This window comes from Calonectris borealis, chromosome 2, assembly GCF_964195595.1.
Source record: "Calonectris borealis chromosome 2, bCalBor7.hap1.2, whole genome shotgun sequence".
Classification (NCBI taxonomy): Eukaryota; Metazoa; Chordata; class Aves; order Procellariiformes; family Procellariidae; genus Calonectris; species Calonectris borealis.
Genome location: NC_134313.1, coordinates 166,098,165 through 166,119,105, shown reverse-complemented (window position 1 = coordinate 166,119,105; position 20,941 = coordinate 166,098,165). Strand labels below are relative to the sequence as shown.

The 20,941-nt window shown below is 41.3% G+C and overlaps 1 protein-coding gene across 5 annotated transcripts in view; it reads left to right on the top strand.

Moving 5' to 3' along the window:
* Positions 1–2,157: 2,157 nt before the first annotated feature.
* Positions 2,158–20,941, top strand: part of CTDSPL (CTD small phosphatase like) — an 85,707-nt gene continuing 66,923 nt past the window's right edge. The window contains exon 1 of one of the 5 annotated variants that reach the window (XM_075144278.1): positions 2,158–2,644. In XM_075144278.1, coding sequence (XP_075000379.1) covers positions 2,569–2,644 — 76 coding nt within the window. In that variant the 5' untranslated portion in view covers positions 2,158–2,568. The remainder of the gene's footprint in view (positions 2,645–20,941) is intronic. The other 4 variants (XM_075144279.1, XM_075144280.1, XM_075144281.1 and 1 more) reach the window with 4 other exon arrangements.

Below are 20,941 nucleotides of genomic sequence, written 5' to 3'. Positions count from 1 at the left end.
CTCGTTCCCTGTGCAAGTGTTTGTCATAAGAGTAGGACGGGCAAACCTAAAATACAAGTCCCAGAAACCTGCAATACTGGTATCTCTGCATGTACTGCTGTTTAGGGAGTGTTACTTTTGCGAGAGAAAACACAGCTAGATTTTGAATGACTTTTTCTACATTGAAAAATGCAGCAATTTGAAGACTCGCAGCAAAATGTTTAAATGTGTTAACTGTAGGAATACATTCATTGGGAGTGAAACAAGGCCCCAGAGCTTTAAGTAATCCTCCCCAGAAACTAGATGTGGCACTACTGCAGATTAGAAATTCCTCGAGGCTCGGCCTGTAGCCTCCCTTTACAGTAAAGCACTGCAACGAGAACAGATGCTTGCTGTTGCTGGAATTAAACGCAATTGTCATTTCTGCAACCTAGCCTGGCAGTTGAAATGCCATGGTTTTGCTACTGTCAAGTAAAACTGTTCAGACCTACATACATATTTATATATATACAAAAAATGCACCCAGGTAGTGGCTTGCTGTTTTAGGGCAAAAAAAAAGTCAATAGTTATAACCAATATTACTAAAATTCATGTTGCCTGGGTCTATGCCACAAGGATATGCCACAGAAAGATTTTCCCCAGTTCATTAATGGAATTTAAAGTAGTATCCATCCTTTTTGTAGCAAGGTTGCAATAGAGGCTTGTATATACATCAGAAATATTTTTTTTTCTAGATGAGAAAGGAGGTTGCAATTCCTTATTTACAGTAAATACACCACCATGCTTTCATAAAGGTTTTCTCTTCATTTTGCACTCTGACAGCCCCATGAAAGAGCGATTATTCTGGGTGGGCTCCTCCACCTACCTCCCCCACCACCGTGCCCAAGGCCCTGACCAGCACCAGGTACTTGAGGAGGGCAGGAGGAGCAGGGCATGCACACTGCAGCCCGTCTCCTGATGCACCAGCAAACAGCAGCATCGGGAATTCCTGGAAAGTCAGACATGCCTTTTAAGATGCTCTAGGAAAAAAAAGAGAGTATTTTCTCTGAGAGAAGCGGCCAAGACTGCCCTCACTACCTTCTAGTTACGCGCTCGCCTCTGAAAAACACTTCACAGCCACCTGTAAAAATATTTCTCTCCCCACATCCCCTCCTCAGACAATTTACACCCGTTCCCGAAGGAACTCAGCCCCCGCTTAGCGCAGCGCTGATGCGCAGCGGCCCTGAGGAGAGAAATGGCGCACAAGCCCCTTTCCCGCCTCCCCGAGGCCTCACAGCTCCGAGGGCCTCCTCAAATGCGCGCTGGCCCCGCCCCGCCCCGCCCCGCCCCGCGCCCGCGCCCACGCCCCCGCCCCGCCGCCGGCCCCGCCCCCTCCCCGCGGCGAAGAGAAAAGCCTTTTGTACGCAATAACAATAGCCGCCCCCTCCCCCCCCGCCGCCAGCGCGCCGTCTCCGCAGGCGCCTCGCCCCGCCCCCCGTCCCGCCGTAGCCCCGCCCCCCGCCGTAGCCCCGCCCCCCGCCGTAGCCCCGCCCCCTTGTTTACCGCGCAGCGGGGCCCGGGCGCTGCCCGCTCCCCGCCTCCATGTTGGAGCGTCCCGCGGCGCGGGGGCGGGGCGGGGCGGGGCGCGGGCCGCGCCGGGCGGGCTGACAGGCTGCGAGCGCGGCGGCGGCGGCGGCGACGGGCTGTGGCGCAGCGCGGGGAGCGCGGCCGGGGCGCGCAGCGCGGCTCGGCTCGGCCCCTTTCCCCTCCCTTCCTCCCCTCGCACCGCGCTTCCCTCCTCGCCCGCGCACGGCGGCGGCCCGTGACCCGGGAAAGGGGGGAGGAGGAGGAGGAGGAAGAGGAGGAGGAGAGGAGGAGGAGGAGAAGGAGGAGGAGGAGGAGGAGGAGGAGGGGGCGGCCCGGAGTCGCTCCGCCGAGCCCGCAGCGCTGCCCGCGGGAAGGGGGGTGGGGGGGAGGGAGGGCCGGGGCGGAGGTGTGAGGGGGGCCGGGGCTGGGGAGGGGGGGCGCGGGGATGAGATAAGTGCGGAGGAGGGCGGCGGCGGGGGGGGGTATGTAGGGAGCGGGGGGCTGTGCCGGGGGACGCGCTCGAGGGAGGCCCCGCGGGGCGGCTCAGGTGGATGCGGGGGGCGGCGTGAGGCGGGGGCTCGCCGCGGGGGGAGGCGCGGCGCGGAGGGCCGGGGGCACTTCCCCCGCCTCGGGAGGCGGCGGCGGCGGCGGCTCCGGCGGGGACCCGGGGGGAGCGCTGCGGAGGGCTTCCCGGAAGGGTGAATTGGATTAATTATTCTTTTTTTAAGGGGGGGGGGTTGATTTGCCTCCCCCCTCCTCCGTGGGGAATTGGCGCCTGGAGGAGGCGGCGGTGGCAGCGCTACCGGAGGGGCCTCTGTGCGCGGTGCTCCCCCTTCCCCCCCACCCCCCCAGCTTGGCTTCGCTCCTGGAGGAGTTGTGTTTTTTTGTTGTTGGTTTTTTTTTTTTTAATTATTTTTTAAATACAAATCTGCATATTGATTTTTAAACAAACAAACAAATCCCCCCCGCACACAAGCCTGCCTCTGGGAGGGAAATAGCCAGGTGAAATCTCACTCTGTTTCCATGGACAACCCGTCCATTATCACCCAGGTGACTAACCCCAAAGAGGAGGAGATCCTGTCCTGCACTCAGGATAAAGGTGAGCTGCCTTCTCGCTTTCTCCATGTTTTGTTTTGTTTTGTGTTTTTTTCTGGAAATCGCTGCTTAAAAATGCACGTAGTAACAACTTGCATTCTTCAGTGACCGTATAATCCTCTCGCTGGGCGGCTGGGAATAGAGGAGGGCTTGTTGGGTTTGGTTTTTTTTTTGTGGGATGAAGGTATTTGCATGAAGGTCTCTGAAACTGCTTGCTGGATACAGCTGGGAACTTGTTACAGTGTTTAAATATTGAGTTTAATCAACAGTTATTTAAATAAAATACTCTTGTTCCTTGAGGGTCGGGGAGGTAACTTTGTAAGGTTGTCACTTTGCAGTTAGTGCCCTGCTTCAGGGAAAGGATACCTGTGTTGGGTGTGTTGGAAGATTTTGAAATCTCAGCTGAAAAGATTTTAAATTTTTTCCCCCCATTTTTTGGAAAAAAGGGATTCCTGATTTCTCTCTGCTTTCCTGTTATTTCTCCCTGCTTCACATTTAAGAATCTCTGTAGTTTTCAGGTTTGTTGTTGGAGGATACTTGTGCGTCTCCAAAAGAAACATGGGCTGCTTTTAAAAGCGGGCTCTATTTACTCTGTAGATAAATAGTTGCTGCTTGCGTAAGGCATCACACTTGGGTTGTGTTTTACTCCACAATAAGATTAATCCAGCCTGGCCAAAGGAGCTGCTTCTCCTCAAAAGTCTAGACGTTGATGCTGGCCCTTAACCTTGTTTCCTTTTGGAAGCTCGGAGGGGTCTGTAAGTGGTTGTGTCCTTGCAGCTGGCGATGAGAAAGGTACGGGTAAGTGGTGGGGTTCAAGTTCTGGGGAGTTGTGTGTGATTGCTGACAGATTTTGGAAGTTATTTGGACGTCGAGTTTATGCTTTGTTACAGGCAGTGGTGGTAAAAAGGGGAGAAATTAGGAATAGAGTGTGTGGCGGTGTTCTCTGGTAGGTATGGTAATAGACCTCCGAGTGGTCTTCTAAAAATGGTAGATTGATATATTTCCCCTTACAATTGATGCTTTTAGTATCCAGAAAGCTTCCATTTTTGTGTGGCTCATCTTGTAAGTAGTAAAGGGTCCTGTATCATTGGAGAAGTTGCTCCCTGTTACTTTCATGAAGGGCTATACGTGAAATCTCTGTCTTCTCATCTCACCAATGCTGACTGCAGAAGTAGTATGGAGGTAGATTTTAGGGGAGGGGGGGAAAGCCATTAGGGGGTGTTTGAACGAAAAATTTTTTTTTTGTTCAGTATAGGAGTGCTCACGTAACATTCTTTAATTCATATCGCTTGTGAAGTGATACTTCTACCACGAGGCCTTGTTTGTCTCAAGAGATTTCTGATGCTTTCCTCCGTTTTGGCAATGTTGAGCGTGGGGTATCTGCAGTAAATAAGGTGCTGGTGCTCTGCCTGCGATGTCTCCTAAGACCTGGTTTGGAGTAGACTTACTTGATACTGTGCTCAGGTGGTGTTGTGGTCTTAACGGCCTATATTATTGTATGTACTGGAAGAGCTTCGTTAATATTGTTAGCAGCTGGTTGAAATTTCAGTGTAAAAAAGCCAGTTGAGTCAAGTAGAGGAAAATTTGACAGCTCTAAATAAGAGTAAGCATCCACATCAAACAAGTGTCTTCAGAGTCCTCGGTACAGTGAGCTACGCTGCGTAGCGCAAATATGCATATAACTTGCATAACTATGCAGTAACTTGCATAATATGCATTGTGTTCTTGGTATTGGTTTGTCTTTGGCAGAAAATCATGATGGTCTTAATTGCATAGCAGGCGCTTTTCAGGCTGTGTGTTAGCAAGGGTGGGCTGGGGGAGAGTGGAAGGAGGGTGGTTGGAGTTTGAGACAAGAGGAAACTTCAGCATGATCTTAATACAGGAGGTGGATTAATGTTTTTTTCTGTTTTCTTTTTTTTTTTAATGTGGTTAAAGTACACGCTTTGGATTCACTGTGTGCTCTGTGGTGAGACTCTCAAATCACGCCAGAGCAACTTTTGCAGCAAGAGAATTGCAATCTGTCCGTCCTGGGCTCTGGAAGGAGAGTGTTGCTTGCCCTTACCTCGTCCGCTACAGGTTTTCCCACTGCTCGAGGTACGGAGCTTGTGAAAACCCGTTGCGCTACCTGCCTTCCTTGGGTGGTTGCGTATCGCGTCACCCAATTTTCTGTTAGCTTTCTTAACAGTTTTAGCTCACCGGACCTGAAGGCTTTGCTACGAGAGAGCCCGAAGCTGAGATGGTGAATACAGATAGGTTCTTAGTGGGAGACTGATGTTTAAAGTGAGTCTTCGCTGCTAATTCGGATTGAACTGAATGTATTGGTACAAAATGGCTAACAAATACGTTAAGGCATAATGAATTAACTCTTTATTTAACAAATACAAGAATCACCTGAGCCTATCTTCTGCAATTTTGTAATACAGTGAATTACATCAGCCCTGTACTGTGTGAGCAAAGGCTGTCCAATTTAATGAAAACCTGCTTTTTCCTCCAAGTTTAGCATTTGGATGCAGAAATACGTTCCAGGGTACTAAGTGGCAGGTAGTGGCTTTGGGAGTCAGGGTTTTCTTGGGGTTTTTAGGACCTTTTCTTGGTGTTTCTCGTGGAAAATTTTTTTTTTTTTCCTGTTGTTAAGCTGAAGAGAAGCAGTTTTACAGTAGCTGAGCAACTGCTAAATAATGCATGTGTATACCTTCAAGTGTTTGATTTTTTTCCAAGATTTTTTGAAGCTTTTAATCAGCCGTGAGTCCAGCATTGAGCTTGATTTATTTTTTTTAAATGTATTTATGTTTTAAAAGCAGCTTGATGTGCAGTATATGCTTATGCCCAATTTCTCTTGTGCAAGGGAAAGCGATTGGCAAGAAACAGAGCTGTTCTGTGGTCATGGGGCAGTTATGTTTTTAGGTAAATATTGTGCTTTACAAATAAAAATGCCCGAATATTTTCTTGTTAATCCAGACGTCTTAAATATTAGCTTTTGAGATAAGTGAAGCTGTGACAACTTGTGAAAGAGGAGCTTATTAATACTAAGATGGAATTGTTAACATTTATTTTTAAAAAAGAGTAAAATATTTAGAAGGTGGAAAAAACCAGGTCTTGGTACAAGAACCATTCCCTAATATGTTGCCACATGGTGGTGCACTGTATTTAGTTGTCTGTCAAAATGAAAGCTGAGCATGGAAAGTTGCTACAATCATATTTTACTATTATTGTAATGTTTGCTCTGAAATGCCTGTGGTGGTCATGCTCCTGGAGGATTTTGGTCCCTATCTGTGTCATTAAATTAGTTCTGGGAAATAGAAACTTAACGTTCTCCCAATTGGAAGTGATATGTAGGCGATTAAAAATATTTTGAGCACTAAATTCATGGAGAATTTAACTCCCTGTTATTTTTTTAAGTAACGAAAATAGTAGTTCTTCGCAGAAATATTTTATGTTGTGGTCATTTGGCACTTCTGGAAATTGGAAGCATTAACAAGACCTGTAACTTGAAATTAAAATGGAGACATAAGTATGTGAAAAGGGGTTTGTTACATCCGTGATAAATGTGAGCAACTAAGAAAAAAATGTAAAGAAAAACTATCAAGAAAAACTGAAAATACGAATCTCGGTATAATCAGTTCTACAGATAAAATCAACTGTTTATTTTATAATGAAAGTATTTATTCATATTAATTAGTTGAACAGTGACCTCTAATGTAAAATCTATACAGTTAAATCTATAGAAAACAGTGCAATGCTGACAAGTCCTTGTACTGAGCATAACAGAGAGAGTGTCATCGTGGATGGGTAATAGCCATTCAGTCCAAAGAAGTGAATTTCCCTTTTTTACCCACATGCTTTAGTTTGAGCCTCATAACTGATACAAATTCTAGGATGTTTCCATGTGCCAAGTTAAGTGGTAGCGTAATAATAGTGCAGTCCTTCTTCAGGTACCAAATCCTTCAGGTTGTGGTGGTGTGTTTTCTCTCTTCAGATACATCTTTCCTGACTTCTGTAAAATTTATCTGTCAGCTGAGCATCTGTTTTCAGTTACTTAGCCTAACTGGATGTTTTAGTGTCCCTACAGAAATGTATTCTCTTCTGCAATAAATTATTTGAAAAAGGTTCACAGTGGAACCTAAACCATTATAATTTTTTTTAATGAACAGTGTAATTCCCTGAGGATGTTTTTGCAAACAGGCAGACTTTTTTGCCTTCCTTTCTTTCAAATAATATTGGAAAAAACAGCAATGAGACCAGTATTCATTATCATTTAAAGTAACAAGTTCTTAAGATCTCAAGGTAAAAGCCAAAATAAGTGTCTTCAATTGTGTCTTCAATAAAAAGCATTTTGAAAATATATTAAAATATTTAGAATGTTCTTTTTTGCCATTACGTCCTCAGGATTCAGAGTACTCAAACAGTTAAAGATATGTTAATGTTCCTGAGACATTGTCTCAACAAATTTTTATAATATTGACTTCAGAATTTTAACTTTCAAGTAGCATTTTAAAAAATGAATGTGGAAACCACTCCAGCACTACATTGGAATGTGAATTGCTCACAGAGGGCAAAATTTTAAATCATTAACTAATGACATAGTTGTTATATGAAACCAGAGTAACCATACAGTAGGTTTTATGTTCCGGGGAGACTGTAGTAACCCAAGATTCGATTTAGGGTAGCAGTTAACAAGCTGAAGTGTACTGGCAGTAACGTGAATGATAATTTGCATGAGTACCTAATACTCAGTCCGTGTCTGTAAGCTGCAGCGTTATCGTTTCTTCATAGTGCATGTCATCTCGAATTCATATTTGTTTCAATGCAGCGATTTAACTACAGTGTTCAGAAGTTTAACATGCCTTTAAAAAAACAAAGTTGACCTACATTTTCTCAATTCAGTATTCAGAACTGCAAAGAGCATTTTCTGAGATAATCAGTAAAATGCAGTGCGATCGATGCTACACTTCATCTTTCAGAATTTAATCTGAACATTACAAATAAGCCTCTGGATAACGGGTCCGTGTTTGTTTCTTTAAAGTGATACGAAACTGAAATGCTGAGAAAGCGAAAGCTAAGAGAAATGAAACTCACTCACTTGGTCAGTGTTGATGAAAGACGTTGTTCCCGTTTGCCTGGTAGATAGGTTTAACTGTGGGAAGCTTATTTTTCTGTCATGGAACACTTAATTTATGAGTTTTACCATCTTGTAAAAGTCATCATTCAAACATGAAAATGGTTGGAAATTAATTCTAGCCCGCAATTTTTGTATATGTCAAATCTCAAATATTCACTCTGTAAGCAAGTGCGCCTTTGTTTTCTGCTAAATTTTGAGTTGGAAGAGTTGTTGGCAATGACCACCATGGTTGGTGCTTAGTATTACATTTTCCATTAAAAATCCAGTTTCAGGCAATCCTGGATATGGAAATGTTATCTTGGGGAGTAAATTTGTCCGTTACTCAACCCTACCCGACAGAGAATTTCGGCTGGATTACTTTGAATTATGTTGGAAGCATTTCTGTCCACAAGACTTAACATTTTCCTTTTTTAAAAATAGGACAAGCAAAGATAGGTCTAACTCTCTACATTCTTCCTTAGGTTTTTACCCACTGTGTGGATCAGTAGAAGAAGATGTGGCTCATCCCTCCTTCTCCTCCCTGCCTGGGAATATATGTTGCTGGGAGAGAAGCTAGGCATGTGGATGTATGTAGGACTAGGAAGGAGAAGAGAGCTGCCCAAGTGTTCCAGCCTGTCTGAGGGAGGGTATGAGTTCCTGGCTCTTCAGGGCTGCTGAGCCCATACGGGGACTGATAGTGGGACAGGGAATAGGTTTAAGTGTCTGCTACGGGCGCCCGACCATTTCTGACCCCATCCATCCTCATACTGCTCCTGGGCAGTGGGTACTCTCACGATGAAGTAGGTGGGTCTCTGTCCACCCAGTTGAGTGGTTGTGCGTGTTCCCTTATCCCAGTTCATAAGTGTATCCAGAAAGGGGCAGGAATCTTCCAAGCTGAAATAACAGAATAGCTGATAGAGCTAATGAGCAAGCCTCTTCAGATGTTTAAAGACCACATCTGGATTGCTAGTAAGGATTGTATACCATTTGAGTCCTCTCAGTAGTGGAGACCTGACTGGAAAATCTCACAAAAACGCTCAGGAGCATCTCTGAGTCTTCATGTGTCTGTTCTATTGAATGATATTGATGTAAGCTGTATTTTCAGTGCTCGTCTTCCTGGCCAGGAGGCTCAAATAGGATGACATGGTATCAGTGGGTTTAAGTGCTTTGCTGAATTTCCAGAGCTTTTTGTAAGGGGCTGCAGGCAGGCACAGAGGAAAGATGTCTTTTATGCTGTAATGTGGCCAGAGACGTTTTTAAGAGTTTCATGTTGGAAATGTTAATCTTCTATAAACTCTACTTTTGCCGCAGTTTGATGGGAGCTTGCTTTATTTTTACTGGGAGAGGTTAAGGCGTAAAATGGACATAGATGTGACAAATACAGAAGACATAAGTAGCATCTAAATAGATCAGAGTAAAAATATGTTTCACATGGTCTACTGTGGTATAATTTTGGCCTTTTTTGTATTTCTAGAATGTTTGCTATAAGACAAAAAAAATCAAAGTGAGTCCTATGCAGTCCAGTCCTTTCAGAACCAGCTACTGCTGTGTAACATAGATATTAGCAGTAAAAATACCAGCTTTAGACAAATGAGTAGAGAAAGTTCTGTGTGTAGTGTTGGGCCTACATAAAGTTTGTAGGCTTTATTCGGTGAGTTATCAGAATGATCACTTACATAAAAGTATGACAGCTTGTTTTCTTTGTACAAGATAATAAAGTATGATTTATAAAAAAAGAAAACCCCATTATTAGAAGTGATTGGCTGTACTAGAAGCTGGAATTCTATTATCTGGAAAATTTATTGTGACTTAAATCTGAATGGTAGACTTGGATTCTAAGGATGCCGAGATTTTTTAAATGATGTTTTTTCCTTATTTCTTTTTGCAAGGAAGAACTCTTACTCTCTTCTGAACCCTTATTAGTATAGTTAAAGCCTGACAGACAGGGGCAAGTAAGATACTGCAGGCGGTATTTTGTACAGAAGAGCAACCCCAAATGACGGCTATCTGGTCTGTCAAAATCTACTCTGTGTGTAACTTTTTTAAATGTTCATAAAAATTTAGCACAACTTTGTAGGAAACAAATGTTTCTTGAACATCAACCTGAAGTTACAGTGTATATGTTGATGGTTTTGTTTAAAGTCAAGTCATCTCTTGCGAGTAACTGGTCAGCCAGTTCTGACAGTTGTTTTCTGCTGCTGTTGCAGGGCCTCCTTATTTTCTTGGTAGAAAGTGATGTATTGATTTTTATTCACCGCCGAGCTTTCCCCCGCCCCCGCAGCTCTCTTGCTTCCTGAGTTGTCCTCCAGGATTCCCAGCAGAATTAGCAGTAAAACTAATCTTGCTGTTTCCTTGTCTGCTGTAATCAGCAGTAAAATTTTAAACTTTCTTGTTTATTTGATGATTTGCAAAGCTTGGTCATCTCCTTGGTGTATAGCACTCCTCTCCTGGCCTCTGGGAGTCAGAGGGGAGAAGAGGGAGAGGTGCGTCTCCAGCGCTTGGGGATGAACTCCTAGCCTCAGAGAACATTTTGGGGTAGATGGATCAGTTTCCATCTTCATAGCTGTCAAAGAAATTCTGCCACAACGGATGCTGTTAAAATGGATACATGTAGAAGAATCCAAGCATGTTTCTTTGAAGTAATGTCGTAAAAGAATTTTTTTAAAGGTATGAATTTTGTACAAAGTTGTTCCGAGCATGCATTTAACACTTTGCATGCAGTGCTGCTTTATTTTTGTCCACAAAAGCTGTTTTGTATATACATGCCTGAATAATTACATACTTGCATGAATGCACATACATGTGGTTACTGGGGATCTAATTATCAGAAAGTTTTGGTAAAGTTCAAAATGGTGGGCGTAGGTTTTGAGGTTGTTTTGCAGACTAAGGTTTGCTTGAACTGTGAAGTTGGCAATTTTTCCTAGTGATAGTTCAGATAGAAGTATTCTGCAAAGGAGTGGTCAATAGTGACACATTCCTAGAAGATGCTTAATAATTTATACTTGCTTCAGCCAAGCACATTGAAAGATCTAGTATTTACCACCTGGAGAGAAAGGAACTTTTAAGATTATAAAGGATCTCAATAAACCTTCACAAAAGCCTTACAAATTAAAAAAAAAAAAAAAGGCTTATGGGACTTCTTGTAATCTAAAACTAAAATTGGTTAAAGGCATAAGTTAACAATTTGATGAATGCAGTGTAAAGCAAAGCATTTCAGGAAAAACAGTTTAAGCATGTATTTTACAGGGATTTTTGGAGTGAAGCTTTGACCTCTGTTTTTTTTTAATTCTCTCCCTTGCTGTATTTTGTTTTCTTGCCTTTTTCTCTTCTCATCATAAGTTTCTGGGTTGCAACAGCTGTCTCTTTGTGCTCTGATGATGCTGAAGTTTAAGGGAGCCAGAGGTGTTTGGCACTGGTGGCTGTGTCCAGGATAATTCTGGTATGAGAAGCTGTAGTGGGTGTTTGGGGAGTGAGGTGGTGCAGTGATGAGGAACCCTGGACCACATTGCATGGACAGATTGGCCCCTGGCACGTTGGCCAAAATGGCATAGGAGCTATCTGATAAGGAGAGACGTTCTCTATGTTTCTCAACTCCCTATTAAAATCTAGTAAAGTGAAGGTCTTGATCTTCTGTCTGATGTAGGATCACTGTATAGCAGCTTTGGTTCTTAAAGCCAAGACATTTATTTCTTCTTCGTAACAGTTGGTTAAAAACCTTGAGTGAATGTTGTGCTGTATTTAAAGGAAGGAGGTGCATGAAAAATAACCAATAAAATAGAGATAAGTATGCCAGGGCTCTTTCCACAGTACAGCATGGCTTCAGAATTAAAGGCAGAATATCCAATTTGGGTAAAAGGAAGCATTTGCTCATGCATTGTATGGGTGACCTCCGTAATCCTTGCGAAGATGTGGTTGCCAAAATAGTTTATCTGGGAATTCCTAAGCAGGATTAAATGACAGCAATTTGCATTTATTATAATAAAAGTAATCTTATGAAGGTACTGAAAAATAATATTTTAAAGGTGCTGATCGTATTTCAGCATATGAATTGTGTGTCATCAGTCAGTAGGGGAAGGAAGAGAAAAATATCTTTCCATAGTGACCAACCGAGCATGTCAAGTGTTTGAAATGATACTTACCGTGAACTCTCACCATCAGTTTTCCTGTGATGGGTTATGTGTGCTGGAGGATGATTCCCTCTGCCGAGGCGTTAGTTGGCCAGCTGCCAGTTCTCATGACTTTTTATGATATGAAGCTGGTTTTGTTGAGAACCAGTAAGTTGAAAATGACTTGAGAATTTTGGAAGTGGAGGGGAGGTTATGTTAGTTGGAGAATTAAAAAAAAGAAAAGGAAAAGAGTACTGAATGCAATCTACAGTGCAATTCATTTGCTAATTACACATTGACATAAATTGAAAAGTCCCAGAAGGAGGGGGTTTACAACATAACTGTAAAACAATTTGCATCTGTGTAGAGGTCTGTGCTTATCCACAAAGGAATGAGATTTTAAGTGGATTTGTTTAATCGGGTTTATCGTGAGTACATAGTTGTGGGACTTCTTTTTCCTCACATTTCAAAATCTCATGTCTTTCTGGAAGATTCCCTCTTGAGTTGAGATCAAAGATGTCAAGGAAGCAAGTATGGAGAATGAAAGTGAAACCTAAAAAAGCCCAAGAAATGTTCTTAATTTTAGAGTGGATTGAATACTTGTATGTTTCTGGCTTCAGATTATCATGATAAAACTGACAGTTTAATGCAAACTGTGCCCTGAAATTCCAATTCTTTTTTTTTTGTGCCCCATAAGAAATTTGAAACACGCCAGCTAATTTGTGCTGTCTGTATTGGGGAGGATGCTAATGAAGACACACTAACTAGTATTACTACAAAGAGCATTCACTGTTAGTATTATGATAGTTTGGGTTTTTTTTTTCTATAAGCCTTTGAGACTTATTGGTGCCCAACGTGTCACCCTACAGTTGCCACCATTTTTTCTTTTGTAAACGTGTCATGACAGGAACAAGGATAACAATTTGAACAAAACTGGAAATCAAACTTGGCAGTTTTGAAATAGGAATCTGTTCAGGTCTTATTCCTGTATTTACTCGTACTAGTACTGCTGCACTTCATTATAAATTACCTGCTCGGCATCGTTCTGGCAGGCAAGTGAGCTCTGAGAGCAGAGTGTTTTTAAAAATGTCACTACCTCAGTTGTTTTGGTAGTGATGGATTCTTTTCAATACCTTTAAATCAAACAGTTGTTTATCTTAAACATAATAACTAAATACTGTTACTATCTCATGTTGTAAAACTGTAGTATTATTAAAAGGAGAAAAATGAGCTTTCAGACAAAAGGTGCCCCAGATGCAAGAAACGACTTCGATAGATTCCTAAGGACCGGGTGCCCCTAGATCCATCAGTAAGGTCCCGTTTCCATTAGGTGCAGAGTAGCTCTCAGTAACTACAATACCACATCTCAAGAAAAGATGAGATCAGAAGGTGGTTTCGCTTTATAATTCCTGTTCAAAGTGTCCTTTCAGGAAATGTCCTAAATAGAAAGAATGAAACTATGCCATTTCATTTTGCAGCGTGTAATATGCTAGATTAAGCCCTGAAGTGCAAAACTTAATGTTGACCTTGTGCTATTGTGGTTCTGTTCAAATACAATTTCCACAGTGATTGTGAATTCCTGTTGCTCCAGATGGTTCTGATTCTTCCCCCCATGGCCCAAAAGTATTTCTTTCACCAAGCTCTGTTCAAGTAACGCTTGCAATCTTCCTAAATTGTATATCTGAAAATATTTATTGGAGCTTTGCAACATAAAAAATAATTCCACTGTGCTCTTAAACCCAAGAAAACCAAAAAACAACACCTCCACTCAAAAAAAAAAAAAATCAAACAAACCAAAACCAAGCAAACAAACAAACAAAAAAATCCCAGTACTATTAGCAGGATACAAGCTGTGAAAAGGGAACTAATCATGAAAATGTCAGAAGGCAACCTTGTGATGATGACCAGAAGGGCATAGCAGTACGATTTTTAGCGAGGTAACCTGGCACTCGACAAAACACACTCCAACCCCTTGAAAAAATGGGCTGTTAGTGTACGAGGCTATGCATTTGTTTGAGCAGTGTTTGTACTAAAACATGGGAGTAACACTGGTTTTGTTTTGGAAATGTCTTGGATGGGTACTAAAGAAAGATAAGAGTAAAATACGGCTGGGCTGACTCATCACAGGATATGCTGAGATAGTCCTAAATTCAACATGGTAAGGTTAATATCTTTATTAAGGCTTTATTTATCTTTAATGCTGTGGATGGGGAGGATGGATGCTGTTGGAATTCACTTTGTTGAGCAATTTTATAAGTCTGTAGGTAAAAAAATCATTATTTTTTCAGCAAACAGTAATGTACCTACTGCTTACCAGAATGCTTGGGTTTTTTTCTTTAGTAGTGGTGCAAGGTTGAAGTAAAATGTTTCTAATAGCCACTTTAAATTACCAGTTGGAGTCAAGGTGGGAAAACAAAACCAAAAATGTATGGTTTTGTTTTTAAACTATTTTCAAGTAACTGTCAGCCCAATACATGCTGCTCTTTTTTAAAAAAAAACCTGCAATTTTTTGTTGTGAAGATGATTTCTTAAGTCGCACTGTAGGTGGTCTTTGTATGATAGCCTTCAAGTAACAAACGGCTTTATCTTCCCTTCTGCTAATAAGGTCAGTAAAGATTTCTGGTTTGAATAATAATGACACAGTTTTGAATGGATAATAATTTTGGCTGGAAAACAGGTTCACAGTTTTCACCTTTTTAATAGCTGATTAGGTGATAGTCAGCTAGCTGTCTGTTAGGAAGTATTTTACAGGAGTAAACAGGCTTTCTGGCCTTAATTAAGACCATATGTGTACAGCAACTGTGATTGTCTGGGAATCTGTATCCTGTATTTTCAGTTAAATAGCTGATAAAATGTTGCAGTTGTGGAAATGACTACCAAGTCCAGTAGGCAGAAGTCTTTGAAAGCAGTTTTGGTTTTGCTTTCTATTTCAATCATAGAAAGCAATCAAACATTTCTTGAGGTTTGATGGTCTTGTGCGGTAACAAAATAAACACTGAATATTTTTCTATGCCTGATGAGGTTACTGTTTGGACCCAATATTCAGAAACACTTTTTTTTAAATAAATCTCAAGTTTACTAAGTGGCAAAACACCTATAAATTCTTGTGTTTTCTTTGCGAAAGCGTGGGTTAACTTGTCTGTAAACAGTTGTCTTGCATGTTAAATAATAGTAAAAATGTATTGAGCAAGACAGTTGAATATGAACGTGTTAAATTCTTGATTTGTGTCCTAGTGAAATAAAGCAGCCAGTATTTTCTAGAGAAATCACTTTTTAATTCTTTTAGAAAAAATTAAAACATATCAACTGAATGGAGAACTCGGATGCTTAACCTGAGGATACTTCTTTGGCAATGTTTGGGTAAAACTGACCACTAGCACCCTTCCTTCTGGAAAACATCACGTCTATTCATATCACTTCCCAGAGGTTAAATGCAGCCCTTGGAACAGTCACAGGAAATAATACCAATGTGCTTCTAAACCATGACCCGTCTTTTGGCCAAATATGCCACTTTCTTGATTACTGGGAGGACCACATATAATTATTCTTGCCCTGCACGGAGCAGGGAGGTACCAGGAGATGTCCGAGGGCCCCTGCACTCGCTGCCTGTTGCTGACTCCCCTCCCTGCTGGCTGATTTTTTTTTTGTTGTGTTTATTCACAGACACCACCTGTGTATTGATTTCAGCGTTTCGGTCCTTTTTGAGGAAAAGCTGAGCCAGATGTTCTGTTGTCCCTCAGCTGAGGATGCGTGACTGAAAGAGATGCTTGCTTGGAGGAGTCCTAAATAATACGATACTTCAATATCTGGTTAAACTTTTTCAGTCAAATACTCGAGCTGTTCCTAGCAATGCTGGAAATGTTTTCATGTCTGAAAAATGGAAATGTTGCTGTGCCTTACTAGGTGGTCAGGAATAGGACAATTTTCCTTTCTTTGCTTGATAAAGGTAGAGATCAGAGCATCTTCCATTTTGTTCAATGTGTTTGAATAGTTTTCCATTTTGGTTTTTTTTTTTTTGATAAAATAACCTTTATATTCAACAAAAATTAACGTGGCTTTGTTGTGTGCATGTAAACAAGGTGGGTTTGTTTTAATAACTGGTGGAGGAAATGCAGGCGCTTGTAGGATGCATTTGCTTGCACTGCTGCAGGTGTCTGCTTTAGGATGACATGAATCGCGTCCCGGAGACTCCATTAACAGTAAAGAAAGCGTGCGTAGTTTTTCTCTGACCTCCTTGCTTGGCTCTGTGCAAAAATAGGTGGAATGGAGTTCAAAATCCTAATCTGACAATTTTGTCATCAGCTCCGCACGCTGCACATACAGGACTGGCGTTTGGCTGCATTGGAACGTAACCAGGGATACGGAGTTGCAGAGTCCCACCGTGTATCTTTAGCCTTCTCTTCAGAGGAGGAGGAGAAGAGGGAAAACTTGGCAAAAAAATTTCAGCGGTTGTTGGTGGTGTTCATCTTCTCTAAGTTTAGCAGCGTTGGGGGTGGTTGTTAAAACAGGCTTTCAGATTTTGAAACCCTCTGTTCTGAGCAGCGTTAGGTAACGTGGTGCTTCAGCATGCTGGAAGTCTGTCTATGCTGCAGCTTCCAAAGCCAAAATACCTGCCTGGATTCAATCAATAATTTAGTAAAAATGGAAGCGATTTAAAAACTTCCCCTGTTGCAGACAAGAATTGTGTAGTTTGCTCACCGATAAACTTCAGGAACGCCTTTAAATTGCCATTTGTGGAAGTTTCATGTCACTGAAGTCGTATCATTTTACTCCATAGAGGCAAACCTGATCTCAGCATCAGCAGGGGCTTGTTGTTTTGCCACCGTAGAGAAACTTCTCCTTGTGTCTGTAACGCAGCCAGAACAATATAGAGGGTAATGGAAAGGCTGCATTATTTCAGGGGCCTTTCTGACAGTTTTCACGGTTTCTATAGGATGTTAACAAATCCCCCATTGCAAAAAGCTGCAACTGAATTTGGTTAAAATATCACCTCTTCTAATTCTTTCCCTGATGGATTTTGCCAGCGGGCTTCCTGAGTGAGTACCACCAACATTTTTGTATGTTTACCTTCAGCATTTCCACAAAGCTTAAAAATCAGTTTTAAGTGTGTGTTTCTGAATTGAATAAATATACTTGCAAGATCATGATCCTTTGCATAGTTATTTATGAAGTGTCTTGGTAAGAAACTTAGTTCCCTGCTCTTCTGAAATCTGCAGCATCCAAGGGAAATCAATACTCAGTCATGGAAAGGGAAGGGGATTCATCTGGGGTGATCGCCAAGGCTGGCTGTATGGAACGAAACAGGATCATGTTGTGGAAGGAAGGGGAGAGATCACACACACATTTGTATTTTAGGTGGGATTCTGGCTGGATTCATCTCATACTTGTTGATAGACCAGGGTACGGCTAAGGAAAAAAAAGTAGTCCAAAGTGTGCATCCCATTAAAGGAATGAATATACTTCTCTTTTAACAGTTATATTCAGGAAGCATAAATTTACTGCTCTCCTAGCAAAATTAAATTTTCATAGCTCTTTAGAACTAAGACTGTTTATATTTTTTTTATAAATTTCATTTGACTTTCAGTGATTTGGGTCTTGGATTCAGGTTGCTCTCGTCACTGGAGGGAAAGACGACGATGGCGGTAGAGAAGCCTTCGCAGATCTGTGTGGCCATGCCTGGGGTGGGGGGTCTGACCAGTACTCTGCTCACAGGGCTTCCGTCTTCCTCGTACCCGTCTTCCTCCTTTTGTGAACTTAAAGCTGTAATATTTTGGAATCTTGTCTCGTCCCGCAGGTATGCGTGGCTTGGCACCTGTACAGGACTTTGTTTGTGTGAGCTTAAGCTCTGGTTCAAGGGGAGTCATTTTAATGCAGGTACTTGCTATGTGTTTTGGGTTGTGGGGTTTGAATTTACAGCCAACTTTAAACTTCTGTTCTGAAATTCTACTTTAGGACCGGATTAAATCATTCCGTGAGCTCAGCTGTATGCTCAGTGGTATGATTTTAATGGTGCTGGTCTGTGATACTAAGGATAAAATTTAGCTCACTGCTGGAGCTTGGCACAGTAAGATTCATGATGAAAGTTTGCAATTTAGTAAATATTTACAAGGCACTTAGCAATTAGTGAGATGCTAACACTTTTCACCCTTTTTCTGTGATCAATGATTAGTAAAGTGGTATTTTATTTCTACTGGCAGGCTATGGTATTGCTTGCTCTACCTCTACTATTAATGTCCCAGGAAGTAATTTAAGGGAATGAGGATACCTAAATTGTAAGGATCTGGAAAAAGAAGATAGGCTGATATTTCTGGGGTAAACAGAAAACTGAGAAAAAGGAGAATAAGGTAGCTAACATAAAACTGGAGGAAAGATGGGTGAAAGCTTTTAAAGAATTCAGTGTGATGTAAAAATCACCTTTCAGATGTCACGCAAGCCCTTTTTAGGTTTTCTTATTTGGCAATATAATTTTTCAAGATAAAAATACTAAGCTTTAATTTTCTGCTACATAAAAGAATTTAAAAGAAAAGGCTTATTGTTCAAACAAGGCTGGCAAACTAATGTTAGAAAAAGATTTTTTTTAAAAAGTAATATTTTTTTTAACCCTTTAGTGGTATTTCAGCCATTGTAAATACTTGTGTATAATTCTTTAAATAACTGAGAGTTAGTTGTTGCATATGTATACAGGAGCACAAACTATACGTAAATACCTGTTACTCACCTTTAGGTAACAGGGTGTGTTCCCGTGGTAGGTGATGTCCAGGCTCGTAGCACCATACGGGAGTTCAGGTCGGAAGGGATGTCTGCAGGTGCCTGCTCAAAGCAGGGCTGAAGATGCTCTGAGCGTTGGCCAGTCGAGTTTTGAGTATCTCCAAGGATGGAGATTTCACAGCCTGTCTGGGGCCCTCTTCCAGTGTTTGACCACTGTAATTCTGAATATTTGGGAGGAATTTATCCTGTTGCAACTGGGATCCGTTGCCTTTTGTACTATTGTACTATTTGTACTATTTGGACATTAGGAGAAATTTCTTTACTGAAAGAGTGGTCAGGCCTTGGAACAGGCTGCCCAGGGAAGTGGTGGAGTCACCATCCCTGGAGGTATTTAAAAGACGTGTGGATGAGGCCCTTAGGGACATGGTGTAGTGGGCATGGTGGTGTTGGGTTGACGGTTGGACACGATGATCTTAGAGGTCTTTTCCAACCTGTATGATTCTATGATTCTGTGATTCTATTCCTGTGTACCTCCAAGAGTCTTACTCCCATCTTCTCGGTAACCTTCCCTTAGGTAGCTGTGTCTGCTTAAAATGTCAATCTAAATGTACAAAGGAATAAAAAAATGCTTGTTTGTCCGATGTTTCCCTCTTCCTCAACCAGTTCTCTGTTCACTTGAATATAATTAATCTGCAAAGAGCTTTTTCTTCCATTATGTTTGTAGTGATTTTCAGTTTAAAACCAGTGCTTCATGCTATTCTCCCACTCACCTTGGTCATTTTTTTTCCTGAGGGTAGGAGGATACCGTAGCTCTAGGTTCCTCACTTCATGGAATAATACAATTTTGTCATGCTCTCATACACTCATTTAAGCCATTTTTTGGTTTAGCATAATCACCTGTTGAAAGTACTTATCCTACTGTGCATGCGCAGCTTTTAACATTTTCTAGAATAAACACTTTCAATACTTTTCAAAGTCATACTATGTGTCAAAAAAAACTCAAAATCATTAAGTCAATTAGGAAAATGGAAACTGAGTACATTTGAAAGAGAGACTCCTCTTTTCCAGCACTCTCTTGTTAAGGATTTGATATGCTGGTTCTTGAGACTGTACCCGAGTTACTAAGTGTTTCAGTAAATCCATACTATTAATCCATGAACTTTTTTTAATTGCCCAGTGACATGTCCAGAAAAAAGATTTGGATAAGGGTGAAGACAAAGGCAGAATCAGGCTGACAAACACTAATGCTTTTATGCCCGTGTGTTTTACAGTGTTGTATGTCTGAGTTGTAGTTAACACCCCTCCACACATACACAGACCCCTTTTAATTGGGTTAATTTTCTGACAAGAGAGAAGATGGGAAGGTATGGTTAGTGGCAAAGAGTTCTACCAGTTTTAGCAGATTGTGTAATTGTGGTTTTACATCTTGAACTTGTTGGGGTAGGGACTGTTGTGTGTTAGAGTGATAGCTACAGCATTAAAGTAAGTAAATAGGAAGCACGCTTTTACGATGTTATAGGGCTTGTATCTGTTCATTACACTAAAAGCCAAAACAATTAGAAAGCGTGGTCTCTCTGGAAAACTAGAAACAGGTAAGCTCAAGAGATGTTGTTAATAAAAATATTGCATTAGTTCCTATTTCAAATAGAGCAACAGCATGTGCTTTCTTCAAAAACAAACAAAACTCCCCAAAAATGAAGAAGGGAAAAGCGGGGGGGGGAACCTTCATGGCTTATTTAATCCACTTTGTTTGAGGCCATCCTGCAGAGAAGCTTAGCTATGCTTGTAGACAGACTGTTTTTTCTGGATATATATTTATGCAAAGGTAATAATGCTGTCAGCTCACCTTTTCAAAGATGGAAAGGGAAATAATGAGATGATATTATTATTATTATTACTAAATTGTGTGTGTTTTTCACTCCGTAACAGTGGTCCTAACTACGTAGTGGTTTTGCTCCCGAGTAGTTTGCTGTTGTTATGCGGTGTATATTCATACTCAATCTTGAAATCAACTTAGGTTTGTCTGGATTTAAAATTTAGATGAGATCCTTTGCCTTTAAAATTCAACTTTCTCTGCATTAAAACTTGGCAGTTCATAATATCCTGCAGCAATTTTGCATGGCAGTTTGATACATTTTCTGTAAAACACACAGAATCTGAGCCTATATAATCTCAGCGAGTAGTAGTAATGATAGTGGTTCTTATATAGTGTAGTATGAATGTGAGGAGACTTTGGGCACTAGTGTCACTGCTCTACCGAAAATTAGACTGAGGACTTTGATGGTACCAGGTAGTTATGGTCTCCCTCCAGAAATGGCATGATGATCCATAAACAGCTCAGTGTTCCTGAACAAGAAGCTTGAATAATGGGTTACTTTTAAATAAATTG